Here is a 19976-nt window from a genome sequence, read left to right as displayed (position 1 = left end):
CCTTGGTATCCATACATTTGTTCTCTACGTCTATGCCTCTATTTCTGCTTTGCAAATAAGATCATCTATACCATTATTCTAGATTCCACATATATGCATTATTTTTTTTGAATTTTTTTTAATACAGCAGGTTCTTATTAGTTATCTATTTTATACATATTAGTGTATATATGTCAATCCAAATCTCCCAGTTTATCCCACCACCACCACCACCACCCCTGCCACTTTGCCCCCTTGGTGTCCATACATTTGTTCTCTACATCTGTGTCTCTCTGCCCTGCAAACCGGTTCATCTGTTCCATTTTTCTAGGTTCCAGTTACATGCATTAATATACAATATTTGGTTTTCTTTTTCTGACTTACTTCACTGTGTATGACAGTCTCTAGATCCATCCACATCTCTACAAATGACCCAATTTCGCTCCTTTTTATGGCTGAGTAATATTCCATTGTATATATGTACCACATCTTCTTTATCCATTCATCTGTCGATGGGCATTTAGGTTGCTTCCATGACCTGGCTATTGTAAACAGTGCTACAATGAACATTGGGGTGCATGTGTCTTTTTGAATTATGGTTTTCTCTGGGTATATCCCCAGTAAGGGGATTGCTGGGTCATATGGTAATTCTATTTTTAGTTTTTTAAGGAACCTCCATACTGTTCTCCATAGTAGTGGCTGTATCAATTTACATTCCCACCAACAGTGCAAGAGGGTTCCCTTTTCTCCACACCCTCTCCAGCATTTGTTGTTTGTAGATTTTCTGGTGATGCCCATTCTAACTGGTGTGAGGTGATACCTCATTGTAGTTTTGATTTGCATTTCTCTAATAATTAGAGATGTTGAGCAGTTTTTCATGTGCTTCTTGGCCATCTGTATGTCTTCTTTGGAGAAATGTCTATTTAGGTCTTCTGCCCATTTTTGGATTGGGTTGTTTGTTTTTTTAATATTGAGCTGCATGAGCTGTTCGTATATTTTGGAGACTAATCCTTTGTCTGTTGATTTGCTTACAAATATTTTCTCCCATTCTGAGTGTTGTCTTTTTGTCTTGTTTGTAGTTTCCTTTGCTTTGCAAAAGCTTTTAAGTTTAATTAGGTCCCATTTGTTTATTTTTGTTTTTATTTCCATTACTCTAGGAGGTGGATCAAAAAAGATCTTGCTGTGATTTATGTCAAAAAGTGTTCTTCCTAGGTTTCCTCTAAGAGTTTTATAGTGTCCAGTCTTACATTTAGGTCTCTAATCCATTTTGAGTTTATTTTTGTATATGGTGTTAGGGAGTGTTCTAATTTCATTCTTTTACATGTAGCTGTCCAGTTTTCCCAGCACCACTTATTCAAGAGACTGTCTTTTCTCCATTGTATATGCTTGCCTCCTCTGTCATAGATTAGTTGACCACAGGTGCGTGGGTTTATCTCTGGGCTTTCTATCCTGTTCCATTGATCTATATTTCTGTTTTTGTGCCAGTACCATGTTGTCTTGATTACTGTAGCTTTGTAGTATAGCCTGAAGCCAGGGAGTCTGATTCTTCCAGCTCCGTTTTTTTCCCTCAAGACGGCCTTGGCTATTCAGGGTCTTTTGTGTCTCCATACAAATTTTAAGATTTTTGTTCTAGTTCTGTAAAAAATGCCACTGGTAATTTGATAGGGATTGTACTGCATCCGTAGATTGCTTTGGGTAGTATAGTCATTTTCACAATATTGATTCTTCCAATCCAAGAACATGGTATATCTCTCCATCTGTTTGTGTCATCTTTGATTTCTTTCATCAGTGTGTTATAGTTTTCTGAGTACAGGTCTTTTATCTCTTTAGGTAGGTTTATGCCTAGGTATTTTATTCTTTTTGTTGCAATTGTGAATGGGACTGTTTCCTTAATTTCTCTTTCTGATCTTTAATTGTTAGTGTATAGGAATGCAAAAGATTTCTGTGCATTAATTTTGTATCCTGCAACTTTACCAAATTCATTGATTGGCTCTAGTAGTTTTCTGGTGGCATCTTTAGGATTATCTATGTATAGTATCATGTCATCTGCAAACAGTGACAGTTTTACTTCTTCTTTTTCAATTTGTATTCCTTTTATTTCTTTTTCTTCTCTGATTGCCATGGCTAGGACTTCCAGAACTATGTTGAATAATAGTGGTGAGAGTGGACATCCTTGTCTCGTTCCTGATCTTAGAGGAAATGCTTTCAGTTTTTCACCATTGAGAATGATGTTTGCTGTGGGTTTGTCATATATGGCCTTTATTATGTTGAGGTAGGTTCCCTCTATGCCCACTTTCTGGAGAGTTTTTATCATAAATGGGGGTTGAATTTTGTCAAAAGCTTTTTCTGTATCTATTGAGATGATCATATGGTTTTATTCTTCAATTTGTTAATATGGTGTATCACACTGATTTGCATCGCTGGGATAAATCCCACTTGATCATGGTGTATGATCTTTTTAATGTGTTGTTGGATTCTGTTTGCTAGTATTTTGTTGAGGACTTTTGCATCTATATTCATCAGTGATATTGGTCTGTAATTTTCTTTTTTTGTAGTATCTTTGTCTGTATTAGCATCAGGGTGATGGCGGCCTCATAGAATGAGTTTGGGAGTGTTCCTTCCTCTGCAATTTTTTGGAAGAGTTTGAGAAGGATGGGTGTTAGCTCTTCTCTAAATGTTTGATAGAATTCACCTGTGAAGCCATCTGGTCCTGGGCTTTTGTTTTTTGGAATATTTTTAATCACAGTTTCAATGTCATTACTTGTGATTGGTCTGTTCATATTTTCTATTTCTTCCTGGTTCAGTCTTGGAAGGTTATAGCTTTCTAAAAATTTGTCCATTTCTTCCAGGTTGTCCATTTTATTGGCATAGAGTTGCTTGTAGTAGTCCCTTAGGATGCTTTGTATTTCTGTGGTGTCTGTTGTAACTTCTTTTTCATTTCTAATTTTATTGAGTCCTCTCCCTCTTTTTCTTGATGAGTCTGGCTAAAGGTTTATCAATTTTGTTTATCTTCTCAAAGAACCAGCTTCTAGTTTTATTGATCTTTGCTATTGTTTCCTTTGTTTCTATTTCATTTATTTCTGCTCTGATCTTTATGATTTCTTTCCTTCTACTAACTTTGGGCTTTGTTTCTTCTTCTTTCTCTAGTTCCTTTAGGTGTAAGGTTAGATTGTTTGAGATTTTTCTTGTTTCTTGAGGTAGGCTTGTATTGCTATAAACTTCCCTCTTAGAACTGCTTTTGCTGTACCCCATAGGTTTTGGATTGTTGTGTTTTCGTTGTAATTTGTCTCTAGGTATTTTTTGATTTCCTCTTTGAGTTCTTCAGTGATCTCTTGGTTATTTAGTAACATATTGTTTAGCCTCCATGTGTTTGTGTTTTATGTTTTTTTTCCCTGTAATTGATTTCCAATTTCATATCATTGTGGTCAGAAAAGATGCTTAATATGATTTCAATTTTCTTAAATTTACTGAGGCTTGATTTGTGACCTAAGATGTGATCTGTCCTGGAGAATGTTCCGTGTACACTTGAGAAGAGAGTGTAATCTGCTGTTTTCAGATGGAATGTCCTATAAATATCAATTAAATCTATCTGGTCTATTGTGTCATTTAAAGCTTGTGTTTCCTTATTAATTTTCTGTCTGGATGATCTGTCCATTGGTGTAAGTGAGGTGTTAAAGTCCCCCACTATTACTGTGTTACTGTCAGTTTCCTCTTTTATAGCTGTTAGCATTTGCCTTAGGTATTGAGGTGCTCCTATGTTGGGTGTATATATATTTATAATTGCCGTATCTTCTTCTCGGATTGATCCCTTGATCATTATGTAGTGTCTTTCCTTGTCTCTTGTAACATTCTTTATTTTAAAGTCTATTTTATCTGATATGAGTATTGCTACTCCAGCTTTCTTTTGATTTCCATTTGCATGGAATATCTTTTTCCATCCCCTCACTTTCAGTCTGTATGTGTCCCTAGGTCTGAAGTGGGTCTCTTGTAGACAGCATATATATAGGTCTTGTTTTTGTATCCATTTAGCAAGCCTGTGTCTTTTGGCTGGAGCATTTAATCCATTCACGTTTGAAGTAATTATCAATATGTATATTCCTATTACCATTTTCTTAATTGTTCTGGGTTTGTTTTTGTATGTCCTTTTCTTCTCTTGTGTTTCCTACTTAGAGAAGTTTGTTTAGCATTTGTTGTAGAGCTGGTTTGGTGGTGCTAAATTCTCTTAGCTTTTGCTTGTCTGTAAAGCTTTTGATTTCTCAGTCAAATCTGAATGAGATCCTTGCCCAGTAATCTTCGTTGTAGGTTCTTCCCTTTCACGTCTTTAAATATATTGTGCCACTCCCTTCTGGCTTGTAGAGTTTCTGCTGAGAAATCAGCTGTTAACCTTATGGGAGTGCCTTGTATGTTATTTGTTGTTTTTCCCTTGTTGCTTTCAATACTTTTTCTTTGTCTTTAATTTTTGTCAATTTGATTACTATTTGTCTCGGTATGTTTCTCCTTGGGTTTATTCTGCCTGAAACTCTCTGCACTTCTTGGACTTGGGTGGCTATTTCCTTTCCCATGTTAGGGAAGTTTTAGACTATAATCTCTTCAAATATATTGTCAGGTCCTTTCTCTCTCTCTTCTCCTTCTGGGACCCCTATAATGCAAATGTTGTTGCGTTTAATGCTGTCCCAGAGGTCTCTTAGGCTGTCTTCATTTCTTCTCATTCTTTTTTCTTTATTCTGTTCTGCGGCAGTGAATTCCACCATTCTGTCTTCCAGGTCACTTATCTGTTCTTCTGCCTCAGTTATTCTGCTATTGATCCTTCTAGTGTATTTTTCATTTCAGTTATTGTGTTGTTCATCTCTGTTGGTTTGTTCTTTAATTCTTCTAGGTCTTTGTTAAACATTTCTTGCATCTTCTCGATCTTTGTTTCCAATCTTTTTCCGAGGTCCTGGATCATCTTCACTATCATTATTCTAAATTCTTTTTCTGGAAGGTTGCCTATCTCCACTTCATTTAGTTGTTTTTCTGGGGTTTTATCTCGTTCCCTCATCTGGTACAAAGTCCTCTGCCCTTTCATTTTGTCTGTGTTTCTGTGAATGTGGTTTTCTTTCCACAGGCTGCAGAATTGTAGTCTATATGCGTTATTATATGATATTTTAAGCAGGTAACTTTCTAATGTAAAACTAGAATTTCAAAATAAATGTTTGCTAAAATGAACCAAGATGCAAAAAGATTATGATTTTACTTAAGGGGAACTTTAAGATGAATTAATTTATAACTTAAAATAGGATTATGATGATTTTTTTTATTTATTTATTTATTTATTTATTTATGGCTGTGTTGGGTCTTCGTTTCTGTGCGAGGGCTTTCTCCAGTTGCGGCGAGCGGGGGCCACTCTTCATCGCGGTGCGCGGGCCTCTCACTGTCACGGTCTCTCCCGTTGCGGAGCACAGGCTCCAGACGCGCAGGCTCAGTAGTTGTGGCTCACGGGCTTAGTTGCTCCGCGGCATGTGGGATCTTCCCAGACCGGGGCACGAACCCGTGTCCCCTGCATTGGCAGGCAGATTCTTAACCACTGTGCCACCAGGGAAGCCCGGATTATGATGATTGATATTAACACAATGTTATAATGCCTCATCTACATTTTTCATTCTGTAAGTTGTGTTAACATAGTAAATAGAATGGAAGATTGTAAATATATAGGAATAGTGGTTCCTAAATTGGCTGTGACTCAGAATCACCTGGAGAACTTGATAAAACAGATTGCCCATTCTACCCCAGATCTAACGAATGAGAATCTTAAGAGGATAACATTGGAATCTGTATATTTAACAAGTTTCCCAGATACAGTCAGTTCAGCCCCAGCGGCTCTAGAAAATGTCCTATGCTATGGCACTTCCTGAGTAAAAGCACTGAAGAGATTTAAGCTATATTTTATAATGATAGATATAAAACTATGAAAACAATTAAACATTGTTTCTACATTTATCAACATTAAATTACTTTAAATCTTTTCTCACATAAGATAGGTACCCTAATGTATGGGTTAAGAGCATGCTTGTTACTCAGACCTGGGTTTGAATCCTTGCTCTGACACTTACCAGCTGGGTGATATTGGATAAATTATTTTAACCTTTTTGAATTTTGTTTTCCTTAGCTATAGCTATAATGTTATAAGGATTAAAAGAGATAGCAAACACTCAATAAGTGCTCGTATGTGATTAAGGAGGGTTTAAAATAACTAAGTACTAATCTTTACTCACCGTTGAACACTTCATTAAATTCCCCTGGGGGTGCGTGAGTGATGAATTTAGCAGCTATGCGTACCTAAACAGAAATAAAATTTTTAGTAAAAGAATTATGAAGAGTAGCATATAAGAGGGGAAGGAATTAACAGATAACAAAATTTTTATCACATCCCTTGAAATATAATTTCCTGTTTAAACCTTACCGTTTAGGAGCCTTCAGATTTTCTTTTCACAGAACATCTCAAAGTGTTTATTATCAATACAGATTTGTTCTAATTTGGGGATATACATGCTGCTTTAATTTTGAATTTTTCTTTTTAAAAAGCTAAATAATCAATTTTTGGTCAAAATATACTGCAGTCACAAAAAGAGAAAGCTACGATCCTATTTCATTTATGAACACTTCAGCAAAACTAAATAAAACATTAGTTAATTGGTATTATGCCAATTTGTGTATATGGTGTTTATCCCAATGCAAGAATGAATGATTCAATACTAATAAATCAATGCAACTTACAAACTAAAAGCAAAGCCTTGTGATCATGCTGGAAAAAAAGACAAAATTCAACACCCATCCAAATATCATAAAACAACAACAAAACTACTAGTTTTTAGTAGAATCAACTTCCTTAACTTTATAAAGGGTTATCTACTAAAATTTTACAGCTTATTCAGTAATGATGAAACATGAGCAGTGTCACTAATTTTAAAAGCAAGACAAAGATGACTCCTGTCATCTTAACTATTCAACACTGTACTAAAGGTCCTAAAAATGTCATGGAAAATATTTCTTTTGTTATTCATTCTGATTCCCTCCCCTGCCCACTACTGTCAATCTGTTTCTGGGTCCTCTAATTAGAGATGGATGCCAAAATGTTATTATCTAACCTGCGTATCTAATTTTTTCTCCTATGTTTTATCTTTTTTGTCTTTTTATGCCTTGTGTAGGGAGAATTCCTCAGCTCCATTTTTCAACTCACTAACATGCTCTTCAGCTGTGCCCATTTTGTTTTCAGACAATTATTTTAACTGTTCTATTTTTAATTTCCAAGACTTTTTTTCTTTCTTGTGTGTGCAATAATCTCTTCGGTCTCCTTGGGGTTATTAACTATACTTATTTTAAAGTCTTGTTTTATCGACTGTTTCTTAAGAATTTAGATATACTGTTTGTTGAGTTTGGTGCTTCCTTTCATGGTACTGGTTTTCCACAAATGTTTGTTGCTCCTCTTTGAATTTAATTTAGTTTGCCTGTTCTGTTTACTTGTAGTTTGTCTCCTTGATTGTAGGGGAGGGAAAGAGTAGACTTGCTGCTGAGAATGTGTGAGCAGATTATCTTCTGAGTGAGCCTCCTAAGGCCACAGGCTCCCTGGGGCACTGCCCTGCCGCTCTGCTCGCAGTGCTCATTCTCATTGCTATATTCTGAGGACAAATGCTATTCGTCTGCAGCTTAGCCCAAATGGGAATGAAAGGAGGAGCCAAGTGGTCCAGTAAGCTTGGAGGACAATTCCCCAACTAATCCACTCCAAGACTGTTCTGAGTTCTTCCCTTCTTGCTCCTTAAATAGATGTCCTCCCATGACACTCTTACTACTTAAATGATTACTAATTTATTTCTCTTCCCATTCCACTTTTTCCTACTTTTTCATTTTAAAAGTTTTGGCATAAAAGGTAAGGTAAAACCATGTACTCAGTCTGCCATATAAGTCAGTCTCTCATCTCTATCAAGTAAAATATGAAATACAAAGAATATACAAACCTATATTAAAGAAAAAAAAACAATTTGGAGTATCATTTAGTTATATCTATATGTCTATATATGTAATAATGATGTTAGCAATGATAACAGGACTGACCTCAAATGGGTCTCTCAGTATAATTCTAACACACTATGAGAGAAAGGACATTGAAAATTCCCTAATATCTGATGTGATGAGTATAAAGATGATCAACTCACTGACGAGGGGCAAAGAGGAACATGGTATATCTGACAATAAAATGAGCTCTACTTTCCAGATAGGCATCCGCTGTTGACTTCTTCCATTTCCTTCAAACAATTTTAAGTTCTTATTGACCCAGTCAAATTAAGGTTATCATCAAAGTCAAACCATTCTTCAGGGGGAAAAAAAGACTTTTAAGAATCTTTGGAAAATAAAGCTGGGATTGAGAAGAGAATTAGAAAAAGATGGAAATACTTTACAACTTTAGAATCCCTAGGTTTATATGGAAGATCTTATGTGACTTTGCTCTGATTCTAAAAAGAGTAAAAGAAAAGCTGCTCCATAGCCAGACTTATCTTTTCAGTCAAGAAAGGCTTACTGATTCATGGATCAAGGCAGAATGGAAATCCTGAATTCTAATTACTGGCTCTGTTGGTCCACTAACTAACTAGATTTGTGATTCTGGAAACATTGCTAACCTTTTTTGGTTCTGAGTTTCCTCATAATAATCCTACTCCTAAAAGAGATTAGGAGATCTGCAAAATTTGCTTGAGCTATAAAATTCTGTATGACTTTTTAAGACTTAGAAGACAAAACTTTTATGTGGACCATCTGGAAGCAGGTATGAGGAATCTGTATCACAAACACCTTAGGATATTCTTATGCACATACAGTTTGAGAACCCTAATGTGACAGGGTAATTGTCGATAATATATTATTTTTCTGGGATGAAAACTGGTGGAGATTAAGAGGAAATATTCCATAAAGCCCTTAAGTTAACTGAGCAACAAAAATAAAAAGAGGGGTTCTAATTAGGAAGTAAGAAATGCTGCTCAACTCATGAGAATTATACTACACAGGGCTAATAGTTCCAATATGGATTTCCAACTGTGTATATCTGCTTTGGCATGTACACTTAATCATATTATTGTACTTGTCAACTGTTGGTGTCAATCACTTATTTAAGAAATTAGCGGGACTTCCCTGGTGGCTCAGTGATTAGGAATCTGCCTGCCAACGCAGGGGACGCCAGTTTGAGCCCTGGTCCGGGAGGATCCCACATGCCGTGGAGCAACTAAGCCCGAGCACCATAATTAGGGAGCCTGCGCTCTAGAGCCCACGTGCCACAACTACTGAGCCCACGTGCCACAACTACTGAAGCCCGCGCGCCTGGAGCCCGGGCTCTGCAGCGAGAGAGGCCACCACGATGAGAGGCCTGCGCACAGCAACGAAGAGTAGCCCCCTGCTCTCCGCAATTAGAGAAAGCCTGCGTGCAGCAATGAAGAACCAATGCAGCCATAAATAAATAAATTTAAATTAAAAAAAAAAAAAAGAAATTAGCAAACCTATTTTGAATAGCAAACCTATTTTTTTAGTCTATTTGTGTCAAGTCTGTTGAGCAGCTATGGTTTATCCCACTTTCTGTCAAGGTGCATGTCCCATAATCCTTACATAATTAAGAAACTCCCCTCGGTCAAGCAAAATTAAGTGTGTGTAGTTCAAAAATATATTCATATACTACCCCAAAAGCAACTTCCCTTAAAAGAAAAGAGCCACAGCCATATTTTACATACTACTTATTAATGTTTGAATGCATAAAAGTTACCAAGTTGAAAATTCAAGTTACTAATTTTTCTGAAGCTATCCACAAATTTTCATGTTATAAAATCTGATGGAATTGCCATAACTGAAAAACAGTCATTGGGATAATGGATGAACTGACTCTGCATGTAAAAAAGTAGCAGTTCATCCATTCAGCAAACATTTACTGAGCAGCTAGGAAGAGTCAGTAAATAAAGATTAAATACTGAATAAGACATTGTCACTATTCTCAAAGTATCTGTCACCTAGATAGTAATATAGAAAACATTAAAAACAATGAGGCACAAAGGAAGGTGCAATCAACTCTACATATGTATATAAGGAGGGGTTGGGGTGACCTTCAAAGGCAGTGATATTTGAGCTGGATTGGAGGATGAGTAGATACCAAGGACAGCATTCCCCATGGAGGGAACAATATGTATAAACTAAGACAACACAGCACAACAAACTGAATGGAGATATTTAAAAGATCTGCATAATGTAAAACAATGCTAGTTTTTCTACTGATTCTTTTTGCATTTTCAAAAAAAAAGGTTTTTTTAAAAAAACAAAATACTAATCATTTGTTAATATGCAATAAATTTATCATTATATTAAAATGAATTGTTTTAAAAATCTGTAAGTTTTAATATCTAATACAATACGTATAAGCCACATAAATAAAAACTCAATTTCTTGGAATTCCTTGGCAGTCCAGTGGTTAGGACTCCGTGCTTCCACTGCAGGGGGCACGGGTTCAATCCCTGGTCAGGGAACTAAGATCTCACATGCTACGTGGTGCAGCCAAAAAAAGAAAACAAAAAACCCAACCAACCAACAAACAAAAACCAAAACTCAATTTCTATGAAAAAACTAAGTAGAAAAGATAAACGCAACTCTATATTCATTGAAGCATTATTTACAATAACCAAGATATGGTAGTAACCTAGATGAATGGATAATGATGTGATGTGGTGTGTGTGTGTGTACACATATATATGCAATGGAATATTAGCCATAAAAAAGAATGAAAACTTGCCATTTGCAACAACATGAATGGACCTAGAGGGTATTATGCTAAGTGAAATAAGTCAGACAAAGAAAGACAAATACTATATAATTTCACTCATATATGGAACCTAAAAAACAAATCAGAAAGAGTAAGATACAGAGAACAAACAGATGGTTGTCAGGAGGGGGTGGGGGGAGGAAAGAAATAGGTGAGGGAGATTAAGAGGTACAATTTCCAGTTGCAAAATAAATGAGTGACTGGTATGAAATGTACAGTGTGGAGAATATAATCAATAACGATGAAGGGTCATAGTTCATGCACAATCTTTATATGGTGACATACCATAACTAGATTTATTGTGGTAATCATTTTGAAATGTATAGAAATATCAAACCACTACACTGTATAACAGGAACTAACATAGCATTGTAGGTTAATTATACTTCAAAAACAAACTCATAGAAAAAGAATTCAGATTTGTGGTTACCAGAGACAGGGGTGGGGAGAGAAGGTCAAAAGGTACAAACTTCCAGTTATAAGATAAATAAGTACTAGGGATGTAATGTACAAAATAATAAATATAGTTAACACTGCTGTATTTTATATATGAAAGCTGTTGAGAGAGTAGGTCCTAAGAGTTCTCACCGTAAGCAAACTTTTTTTTTTAACTATTTCTTTACTTTTGTATCTATGAGATGATGGATGTTCACTAAACTTACTGTGATAATCATTTCATGATGTATGTAAGTCAAATCATATGCTGTACACCTTAAACTTATAGTGCTGTATGTCAATTATATGTCAATAAAACTGGGGGAAAAAAAAACTGGATTTCTAAGAGTGTAAATGGGTCCTGAAAGCGAAAGAGTTTGAGAAGTGTTCTGTTGTTAACATGGGTTGATATTTATCATGCTGTTGAGTGAAAAGGGCTGCAAAATGATGTATTCCTGTTTTTTTTTAAAGTATATATATTTACATACATGTATAGCTACTAACTTTTAACTGGGACTACCTCTGATGGTAGTATTACAAAAGATATTTTTCATCTATTTTTTGGCTTATCTCTATGTTCAAAAAGTTGTACAAGGAATATAAATTATTTGTATGAAAATTTTTTTAAATTTTTTAAAAAGCAAAAAAGGGGCATGCCAACATTCCCCATACAATAAATAATTTTTAGAAAATTATCTGAGAATATCAAGAACCAGAGAAATGTCCAATTAAAGAAAACAAAACATCTAGTTTTTAAATGAAAGTGGGGAGATTTGAAGATATATACACTTGGCAAGGGTGAAGTTCTAAATGAACAGTTAAAAGAAATGTAGTCATCATTAGATGCCAACATGGGGTCCTAAAACACTGTCATGGTTGGACTTCCCCGGTGGCACAGTGGTTAAGAATCCGCCTGCCAATGCAGGGGACATGGGTTCGATCCCTGGTCCAGGAAGATCCCACATGCTGTGGAGCAACTAAGCCCTTGCACCACAACTACCAGCCCACATGCCGCCAACTACTGAAGCCTGTGCGCCTAGAGCCCGTGCTCTGCAACAAGAGAAGCCACTGCAGGGAGAAGCCCACGCATGGTGACGAAGATTCAATGCAGCCAGAAATAAAAACAAACCAAAAAAACACTGTCATGGTAAACAGTCCCCATGTTACCTTCTGAGAGAAAAGATGGATTACAGTCGACCCTCTGTATTTATGGGTTCTGCATCCAAGAATCGAAGATATTCAGAGGAAAAAAAATTCCATAAAGTTCCAAAAGCCAAAACTTGAATCTGCCATACACTAGCAACTATTTACATAGCATTTACATTGTATTAGGCATTACAAGTAATCTAGAGATGATTTAAAATATATGGCAGGATGTGCGTAAGTTATATGCAAATACTGTACCATTTTACGTAAGGGACTTGAGCATCCTCAGATTTTGATATCTTCGGGGGTCCCTGAACCAATCCCCCTCCATGGGACGACCATACTTAGTATTAGATAAACATCTGACAGTCTTTGAAGACAGGCTTTGAAGTGTTAAGTCGATTTGTCACTATAATAATACCATAAAAATACCTTGAAGGAATACCTGTAATAGAAATCGTAATGATATATTTATATAATCACTTTAAAATCTAAAGTGTGCTCCATGGTCTCTTTTACAATTTGGTTCACCCTCTCTCATTCTCCTATTGTTTAGCTCCTAGACCTATAGCTACACTCCCAGCTCAGGGCTATTGCAATTTTTATTCCTTTTGCCAGAAATGCTCTTCTATCAGAGAGTTCACTTTCCTCTTCATTCAAGTCTCTGTTCAAATATCACCTACTGAAGTACCCTTCTCTGACTTCCTGACTTCTATAAATTAGCTACTGTACCCTCCACACCCTTCATAATTCTTGCCCTTTACCTGCTTTAAATTTCTTCAAGGAACTTGCCACCACTGAACATATACTTATTTTTACTGCTCAACACCTCCAAAAGAATTCCAAGAGCACAGAGCAGGGGTCTGCAAACTGCTAAAGTAAAGGGCCAGACAGTAAATATTTTAGGGCTGTGTGGGCCACATGATCTCTGTCCCAACTGTAAACTAATGAGCATAATTGTGTTCCAGTAAGACTTTGTTTTTTAACTGAGGTACAATTGACAAATAAAGTTATAAGATATTTAAAGTGTACGATGTGATGATTTTGATATACATACACTATTTATACAGTGTGAAAGGATTACCCTCATTGTGTTAACACATTATTTTAGACACTGCAATCTGTATTTCATGTAATTTTCACATCATGAAATATTCTTTTGATTTTTTTTCTAACCATTCAAAATACATTAGCTTGTAGGCCATATAAAAACAGGCAGTGGACCAGACCTGCCAACTCCTAGCACACAGCATAAGAATTTGTTATGTTTGTTCATTGCTGTATACCTAGGACTGAGACCTGGCACAAGCTAGGAATGTAAATGAATGAATACTATTTTATTGTTTACAAAACTCTTTCATAACCTCTCTTTTGATCTTAAAACAGCTTGTTAAAAATAGGCAGGGAAGAGACTATTATCCCCACTGTAATTGAAGGAACAGGTTCAGAAGTGCCTTGTCCAAGGTCACATACGTACAAAGGGGTGGCACTGAACTAGACAATCATCTATACTATGCAGTACTAATAGGTATTAAAATTCAGGAGGATTATCTATAGTGTGGTCTCATGGATTTGGCCTAGCCCTTTTACAATTTTGTTTTTAAACCAGGAATTGAGACAAAGCTTTCCTTGTGAAAGCTGCAGTTGTCACAAAGGTGGGAGGGGTAAATAAAATGATAAATAATAACTTTAAAAGTCAAAATTTTATCATCCAGCTTCAAAACTGGGTCAAAACTAACAAGATGAAATTTAACAGAGGTAAACAAAATCACTGGCACAAGCAAAAGGGGAAAGAGAAATGGCTAAGCAGCTAGTGATTGCAAAAATATTTTTGCTGCAATACAAATGAGGGATGACACAGTAACAGTAATTTAGTCAATCATTCTCAAGATTGGGATGGAGAAAGAAAGGTGACAGCAGGTATATCCTATGGAGGGGAGGCATGTCACCCCCCTCCTAATTGAGAATCACTGATATGGACGTTTTATTTGAACAAAAACTTCACTCTGCTTAAAAAAAAAAAAAAGTCCCTATTTCATAAAGTAACAGGTTCACTGTACACAGCATTCATATGATAGTGTCTGCGGTAGAGGGTATAACTCCACGTATATTTTAAAGGGGGAGTAACTCAAGCCTTATACACAATTCTACCTCTTCATATATTTAAATATTCCAAAAATGTTAATTTCATGGAATGCATTGTATTATGTTTCTAACCTAAATAGGGGCAATTTAAAGTCTATAAGTATCAATGAAAGGTAAGTTTTCTTAGATTTCAGTTTCTTCCCATTTTCCTTATCCTCTTACCTCTCCAAAAAGGAAAATAAAGTAAAATATTCAATCCTTACAAGATTCAAAATTTCATTTTTATATTACTAATATCTGTACTGAAGTTTAAAAATGAAACTGAGAAAGTAATATATCCCATTGTTCTCTAGAAACCGCTTAATTTTGTAATTTTATTATAGTAAGAAACTTTAGAAAATGTAGTAGAAAAATAAATTTACAAAATTTTTATAAAACTCAAATCTTTTTTTTTTTTTTTTTGTCATGCAGCTGTGCCATGCAGCTTGTGGGATCTTAGTTCCCCGACCAGGGATTGAACCCAGGCCCTAGGCAATGAAAGCACCGAATCCTAATCGCTGGACCACCGGGGAATTCCTCTAAATAATCTTTTAATAACAGACCCCACACATTTCAACATTACATCTATTCATAACTACCTTTTAAAATAGTTTCCTTAACAAAAGAATTTGAAGTTGAATATTTAACAACTGCAGCTCTTTGTGAATGCTGGGTAGATAATTCCAGACAGGCAAGGAAGAAATCTTTCACTAGATAATATCCATATTCCAATTATCAGCAAGGCCCAGGTCAGTTTATACTGCCCAAATTTTGTATACTTCATGAGCCAAATCTCTGCCAGCAAGGTATCTATGAAAATCTTTATCTCCTTCATTAGTGTATTAAAGACTTCACTTCTAGGCCTTTACTCACACTGTCCTTGAGTTTGTGCCTCTCTCATCTTTGCCTGTCTAAATCACTCCTATTTTCCAAGGTTGGGGGATCTGTTTCTTTCAAAGATATATTCCCCATTACTTAAAGTCTCAAGAATCCTCTGTTACTTCTACCATACTTTGAACATTTATCATAGCACCTAAAATATAACAGCTGTTGACAATTAGTTCTATAGGTACCATTCTGTTCCCAAAGACTTAAGTTTTCTTTGGGCAAACTGCCTTGCTTTCTTTTTCTATACTATACAGGGTCTAGCAAAGTAAACGGCACATAGGCAATTAGTAAATGTTTACAAAATCCCTTTTGAATAAAATGACACTAAGGAAGTGTACTTAGTTTTTAAGATTATTATGAGGTACTATGGCAAAATGGAAAGATAAAGACTCTGGAGTTGGACAGACCTGGATTTGAATTTCAGTCTCTTAATCTCTTTGAATCACAGCCTCTCCCTAAAGTGGGATAGTATCTACTTCTTAGAATTGCTGTGAAGGTTAAATAAGATAATATATGTCAAGTCTTTGGCAAAATATTTAAAATACAATATGGAGGCTCAGTAAATGTCCGTTATTATTAACCGGTCACAGCAAGATAATTGCTGCTTTAAATTATTAAACTGAACAAAGCCTTCAAATTATTGAGAAAATAATTCCTCCCTTCCAGAAGTTCCTTGGGTCCTAGTCACCTAATATTCTCCATCATTACAATCTTCATCAATAACCATAAACATCAACAACTTTTTTTTGACCAAAAAAAGTTTTTCAAAGTGACTCTACTCTGCTTCCCTTTAATTTTTTTTATTTTAAATATATATTTATTTATTTATTTTGGCTGTGCCAGGTCTTAGTTGTGGCATGCGGGATCTTTAGTTGCCATGCAGACTTCTTAGTTGCAGCATGCATGCAGGATCTAGTTCCTGACCAGGGATCGAACCCGGGTTCCCTGCATTGGGAGTGCAGAATCTTACCCACTGGACCATCAGGGAAGTCCCTCTGCTTCCCTTTAAATTGATAATACATCTTTCAAAGTTTACTCATGTTTTCAACTAGGCTATACTTCAAAAAAATAGTAGTAAATCGTGCTTTCATAAATATTTATTTTACTTATTTTTATTCTACATCATTCCAGAAGTATTCAAGGATAAGCAGTTGCATTCCTCCTCCAGAAAGAGATAATACCTTATTCTTATCCTGGTAAGAAAGTTCTATTTCCACAGAATTCAATGTTATTTCTTAAGACAGTTTTTCCTATTTGAAGATATTTAGGATGTTACTGCTGTTGTTATTATTATTATTTTGTATTTTAAGACTACTTTTTCTAGGAGCAGTTTTAGGTTCACAACAACATTGAGAGGAACATACAGAAATTTCCCATATACTCTGTCCCCCCATGTGCACAGTCTCCCCCATTATTAAAATCTCCACCAGAGCGGTACATTCGTTACAACTGATGAACTTACATTGACACATCTTTATCACCCAAAGCCCATAACTTACATTAGGGTTCACTCTTTGTGGTGCACACTCTATGGATTTGGACAAATGTATGACATGTATCCACCATTACAGTACCATACAGAGTATTTTCACTGCCCTAAAAAACCTCTGTGCTTTGCCCATTCATCTCTCTCTCCCCCTAGGATGCTATTTGTTTTTTGTTTTTTAAATACATATTGCCTCAATGTAGTTCATTTTTCTGGTCTGCTTCTAAGGCTTTCAGTATATCAACAATAAACTGCCTGGGGCAATAATTTAATAGATGGTTCCAAGCTGCTGACATGCATGTATTTCAGTATCAAACTAGCTCTAGAATTCCAGTTTCAGTGCCTTTATCAAACAAAATCCCTGCTGGCAGAGAGTTCTCAGAGGCTAGTGAGAATTTAATTTGGGGCTATAATTTCAGAAAAAAATACATTTTCAGTGATCTCCAAGGCCATATGGAATAAAGCTTTCACTAAATAAAACTTACTGTTAGCTATGTTTTTTTTTTAAATTCCAAATAAGCTAAATATTATTTTCCCAGTTTAGACCTGGACATATTATAAAGATTCAGAATGCAATTAGGGGACTTCCCTGGCGGTCCACTGGTTAAGACTCTGCATTCTCACTGCCAGGGGCCAGGGTTCAATCCCTGGTCAGGGAAACTAAGATCTTGCAAGCCATGTGGCGTGGCCAAAAAAATAAATAAAATTTTAGATGTATATATTGATAGTTTATTTTGATTTATCATTATCAGTAAGGCCTAAGGTTTAAAAAGCATAGATATGTCTAAATTAGAATCAACATTATAAAAAAGATGGTGACACTTTCAAGTAATTTGTTTTATGTTTACTCTTTTAAAAGCCATTTCAAGTATTTCTTAGGAACTGTTCTATTAGTAACCACTTATAAGTTTTGTCAGATGTAGACAAACAGGTAGTGAAGGCAGGCAAGTTTAAGTAGAGCAATTTCATTTTTAAAAAGTCTACCAATGAATGCTAAGGCAAACAGCTTGAAGATTTATTAAAGTAATAATATAACACACATGGAGTGCCAAAGACTTTCTCCTTGTCCAAACTTTAGTCAGCCTTCTCTGAGCCCTCTTCTCAGTTAGGTCTTTATCTTGGCCCCATCCTGTCCATGGCCTGCCTAGCCCAGTCTTAGCAAGAATCCTGCTCTCAGTTTAAAGAGAATTCCCCCACTCTTGATATCTGATCAAGTTCCTTGTCCCCAACCTTTGATGTATAAGTCCTCGATCTTCTGTTAGCAAGAATCCTTCTACCCCTGATGTCTCCTGTTAGTAATTTTCCACCTACTAACCCGCTCACTTGCTTGTTGGCTATTCATGCCCAGCAGTCTTTGCTTATTTGGACCTGAACTCAATCTCTCTCCCCTAAAACGAAAGTATTGAATAAACTCTTCTTATCATTTTAACAAGTGTCAGATTAATCTTCTTTAACAGAAGTCAGCATTGTATTTTATGCTGTATAACAGTATATAAGAACAACATACTTAACCATAAAATTTACAACATTTAAGAACCAAAAAATAGCTCCTATTTTGTTTTCTAGTTATCTTTCCCAACCATTCCCTTTTAATTTACAACTTCTCTATGCACCGAGTTAGAAGGAAATCATGCCTCAGTCCTCACTCTGGACTATCCTAATATAATACATCCAAAATGTCGGTAAAAAGATTTCCAAGTATTTATCTTTAGTGTTCATTTAGAAGTTCAAAGTGACAAAGCCTTAAGTCAAAAAAAAAAAAAAAGTACTGGCTCAATCTCAGTAAAGATAAAAAAGGTGTCTTATCTTAAATATAAAACAGCATTGATATACATATGAAAGGAGGGAAAGGACCCTATTTGGCTTAATTAGAGGATTTACCTAAATGTCTAGATCAAGAACTGAGGAAATATAAAAGTCTGAGATATAGTGTTCTAATGGGTTAGGAAAAAGATTAAAGTGAGTGAAAAGATCACATAAGCGACTTGTTAAAATACACATTCTCACCCCCAATCCTAGGTGAGTGGGCAGATAGGTAAAAAGTTCCAAGTGGCCAAATACAATGAGTATTGTTTTGGAAATAATCAGGACCAAATTAAGAAATTAGGGGAAAATCCACACCAAACGCCTTGAGATTCATGTGCCAGAAAGCAATGATGCAAATGCCAAGTCCAAACAGGCAGAGTTCAGCAGTGAGGGCCCATGCTGGCTTGGAAACAGATGCAGTGGGAAGCAAGAAGTATTTTGCCTTTAAGATCTGGTGCATATCTGGCACGTTATGGTATTTCTAACTTAAAGGTGTTATCTTTTTACCAAATTTACTTTTTTTTTTCAAAATCATTGGGAGTCAGATCTGGTTTCACATGCCAGCTTTAGCACTTAATTACTTGGGTCTTAGTTTCTTCATCTGTGAGTATAATTCCTGCTCATATATCTAGCACTACTTTAAGAATCCAATGAGGTAACATGAGACGGACTCAGACATAGCAGATACTTAACTTTCTTTCCCTAAGCAAATGCTTAGATGTTATTGAATCTTTGTGTTTACCAATTTGTTCATTCACTCAAAACAAAACAAACTATACTTTATTGGGTCCCAGGCACTGAGGTGAGCTGAGTATTAAAGATAAAGACAAAAAAGGAGATTGGCAGGGACTTCCCTGGTAGTCCAGTGGGTAAGACTCTGAGCTCCCAATGCAGGGGGCCTGGGTCCGTTCCCTGGTCGGGGAACTAGATCCCGCATGCCGCAACTAAGACCCGGCGCAGCCAAAAAAAAATAAAATAGAAAAGGAGAATGGCAAAAGAAGTAAGCCAACAAATTCCCTTTTGCCTTAAGCCTTGGTTCTGAAGAACAGCTATACAATTAGAACCACACGGGGAGCTTTAAAATTACTGATGCCTGGGTTCCACCCACAGAGCTTCTGATGTAATAGACCTGGGGTAGAGCTTGGGCACCAGAATTTTTAAAAGCTTCCTCGGGTGATTCTCACGTGCTGCCAAGGTTGAAAGCCACTACCTTAAGCTAATATTAAGTGCAAATCTTCATGGTGGATACAAATAACATAAGACAAGCATACAGTCAGCATCCTGGCTTTT

The 19976-nt window shown here is 36.0% G+C and overlaps 1 protein-coding gene across 1 annotated transcript in view; it reads right to left on the bottom strand.

Moving 5' to 3' along the window:
* CAPZA1 (capping actin protein of muscle Z-line subunit alpha 1) overlaps nt 1–19976 on the bottom strand; it is a 48990-nt gene that overhangs the window by 19693 nt on the left and 9321 nt on the right. Inside the window, exon 2 of the mRNA XM_059927921.1 lies at nt 6231–6294. Within this exon, the coding sequence (XP_059783904.1) occupies nt 6231–6294 (64 nt within the window). The remainder of the gene's footprint in view (nt 1–6230; nt 6295–19976) is intronic.

This window comes from Balaenoptera ricei, chromosome 1 (assembly GCF_028023285.1).
Source record: "Balaenoptera ricei isolate mBalRic1 chromosome 1, mBalRic1.hap2, whole genome shotgun sequence".
Classification (NCBI taxonomy): domain Eukaryota; kingdom Metazoa; phylum Chordata; class Mammalia; order Artiodactyla; family Balaenopteridae; genus Balaenoptera; species Balaenoptera ricei.
This window is presented reverse-complemented; position numbering and strand designations above follow the sequence as displayed.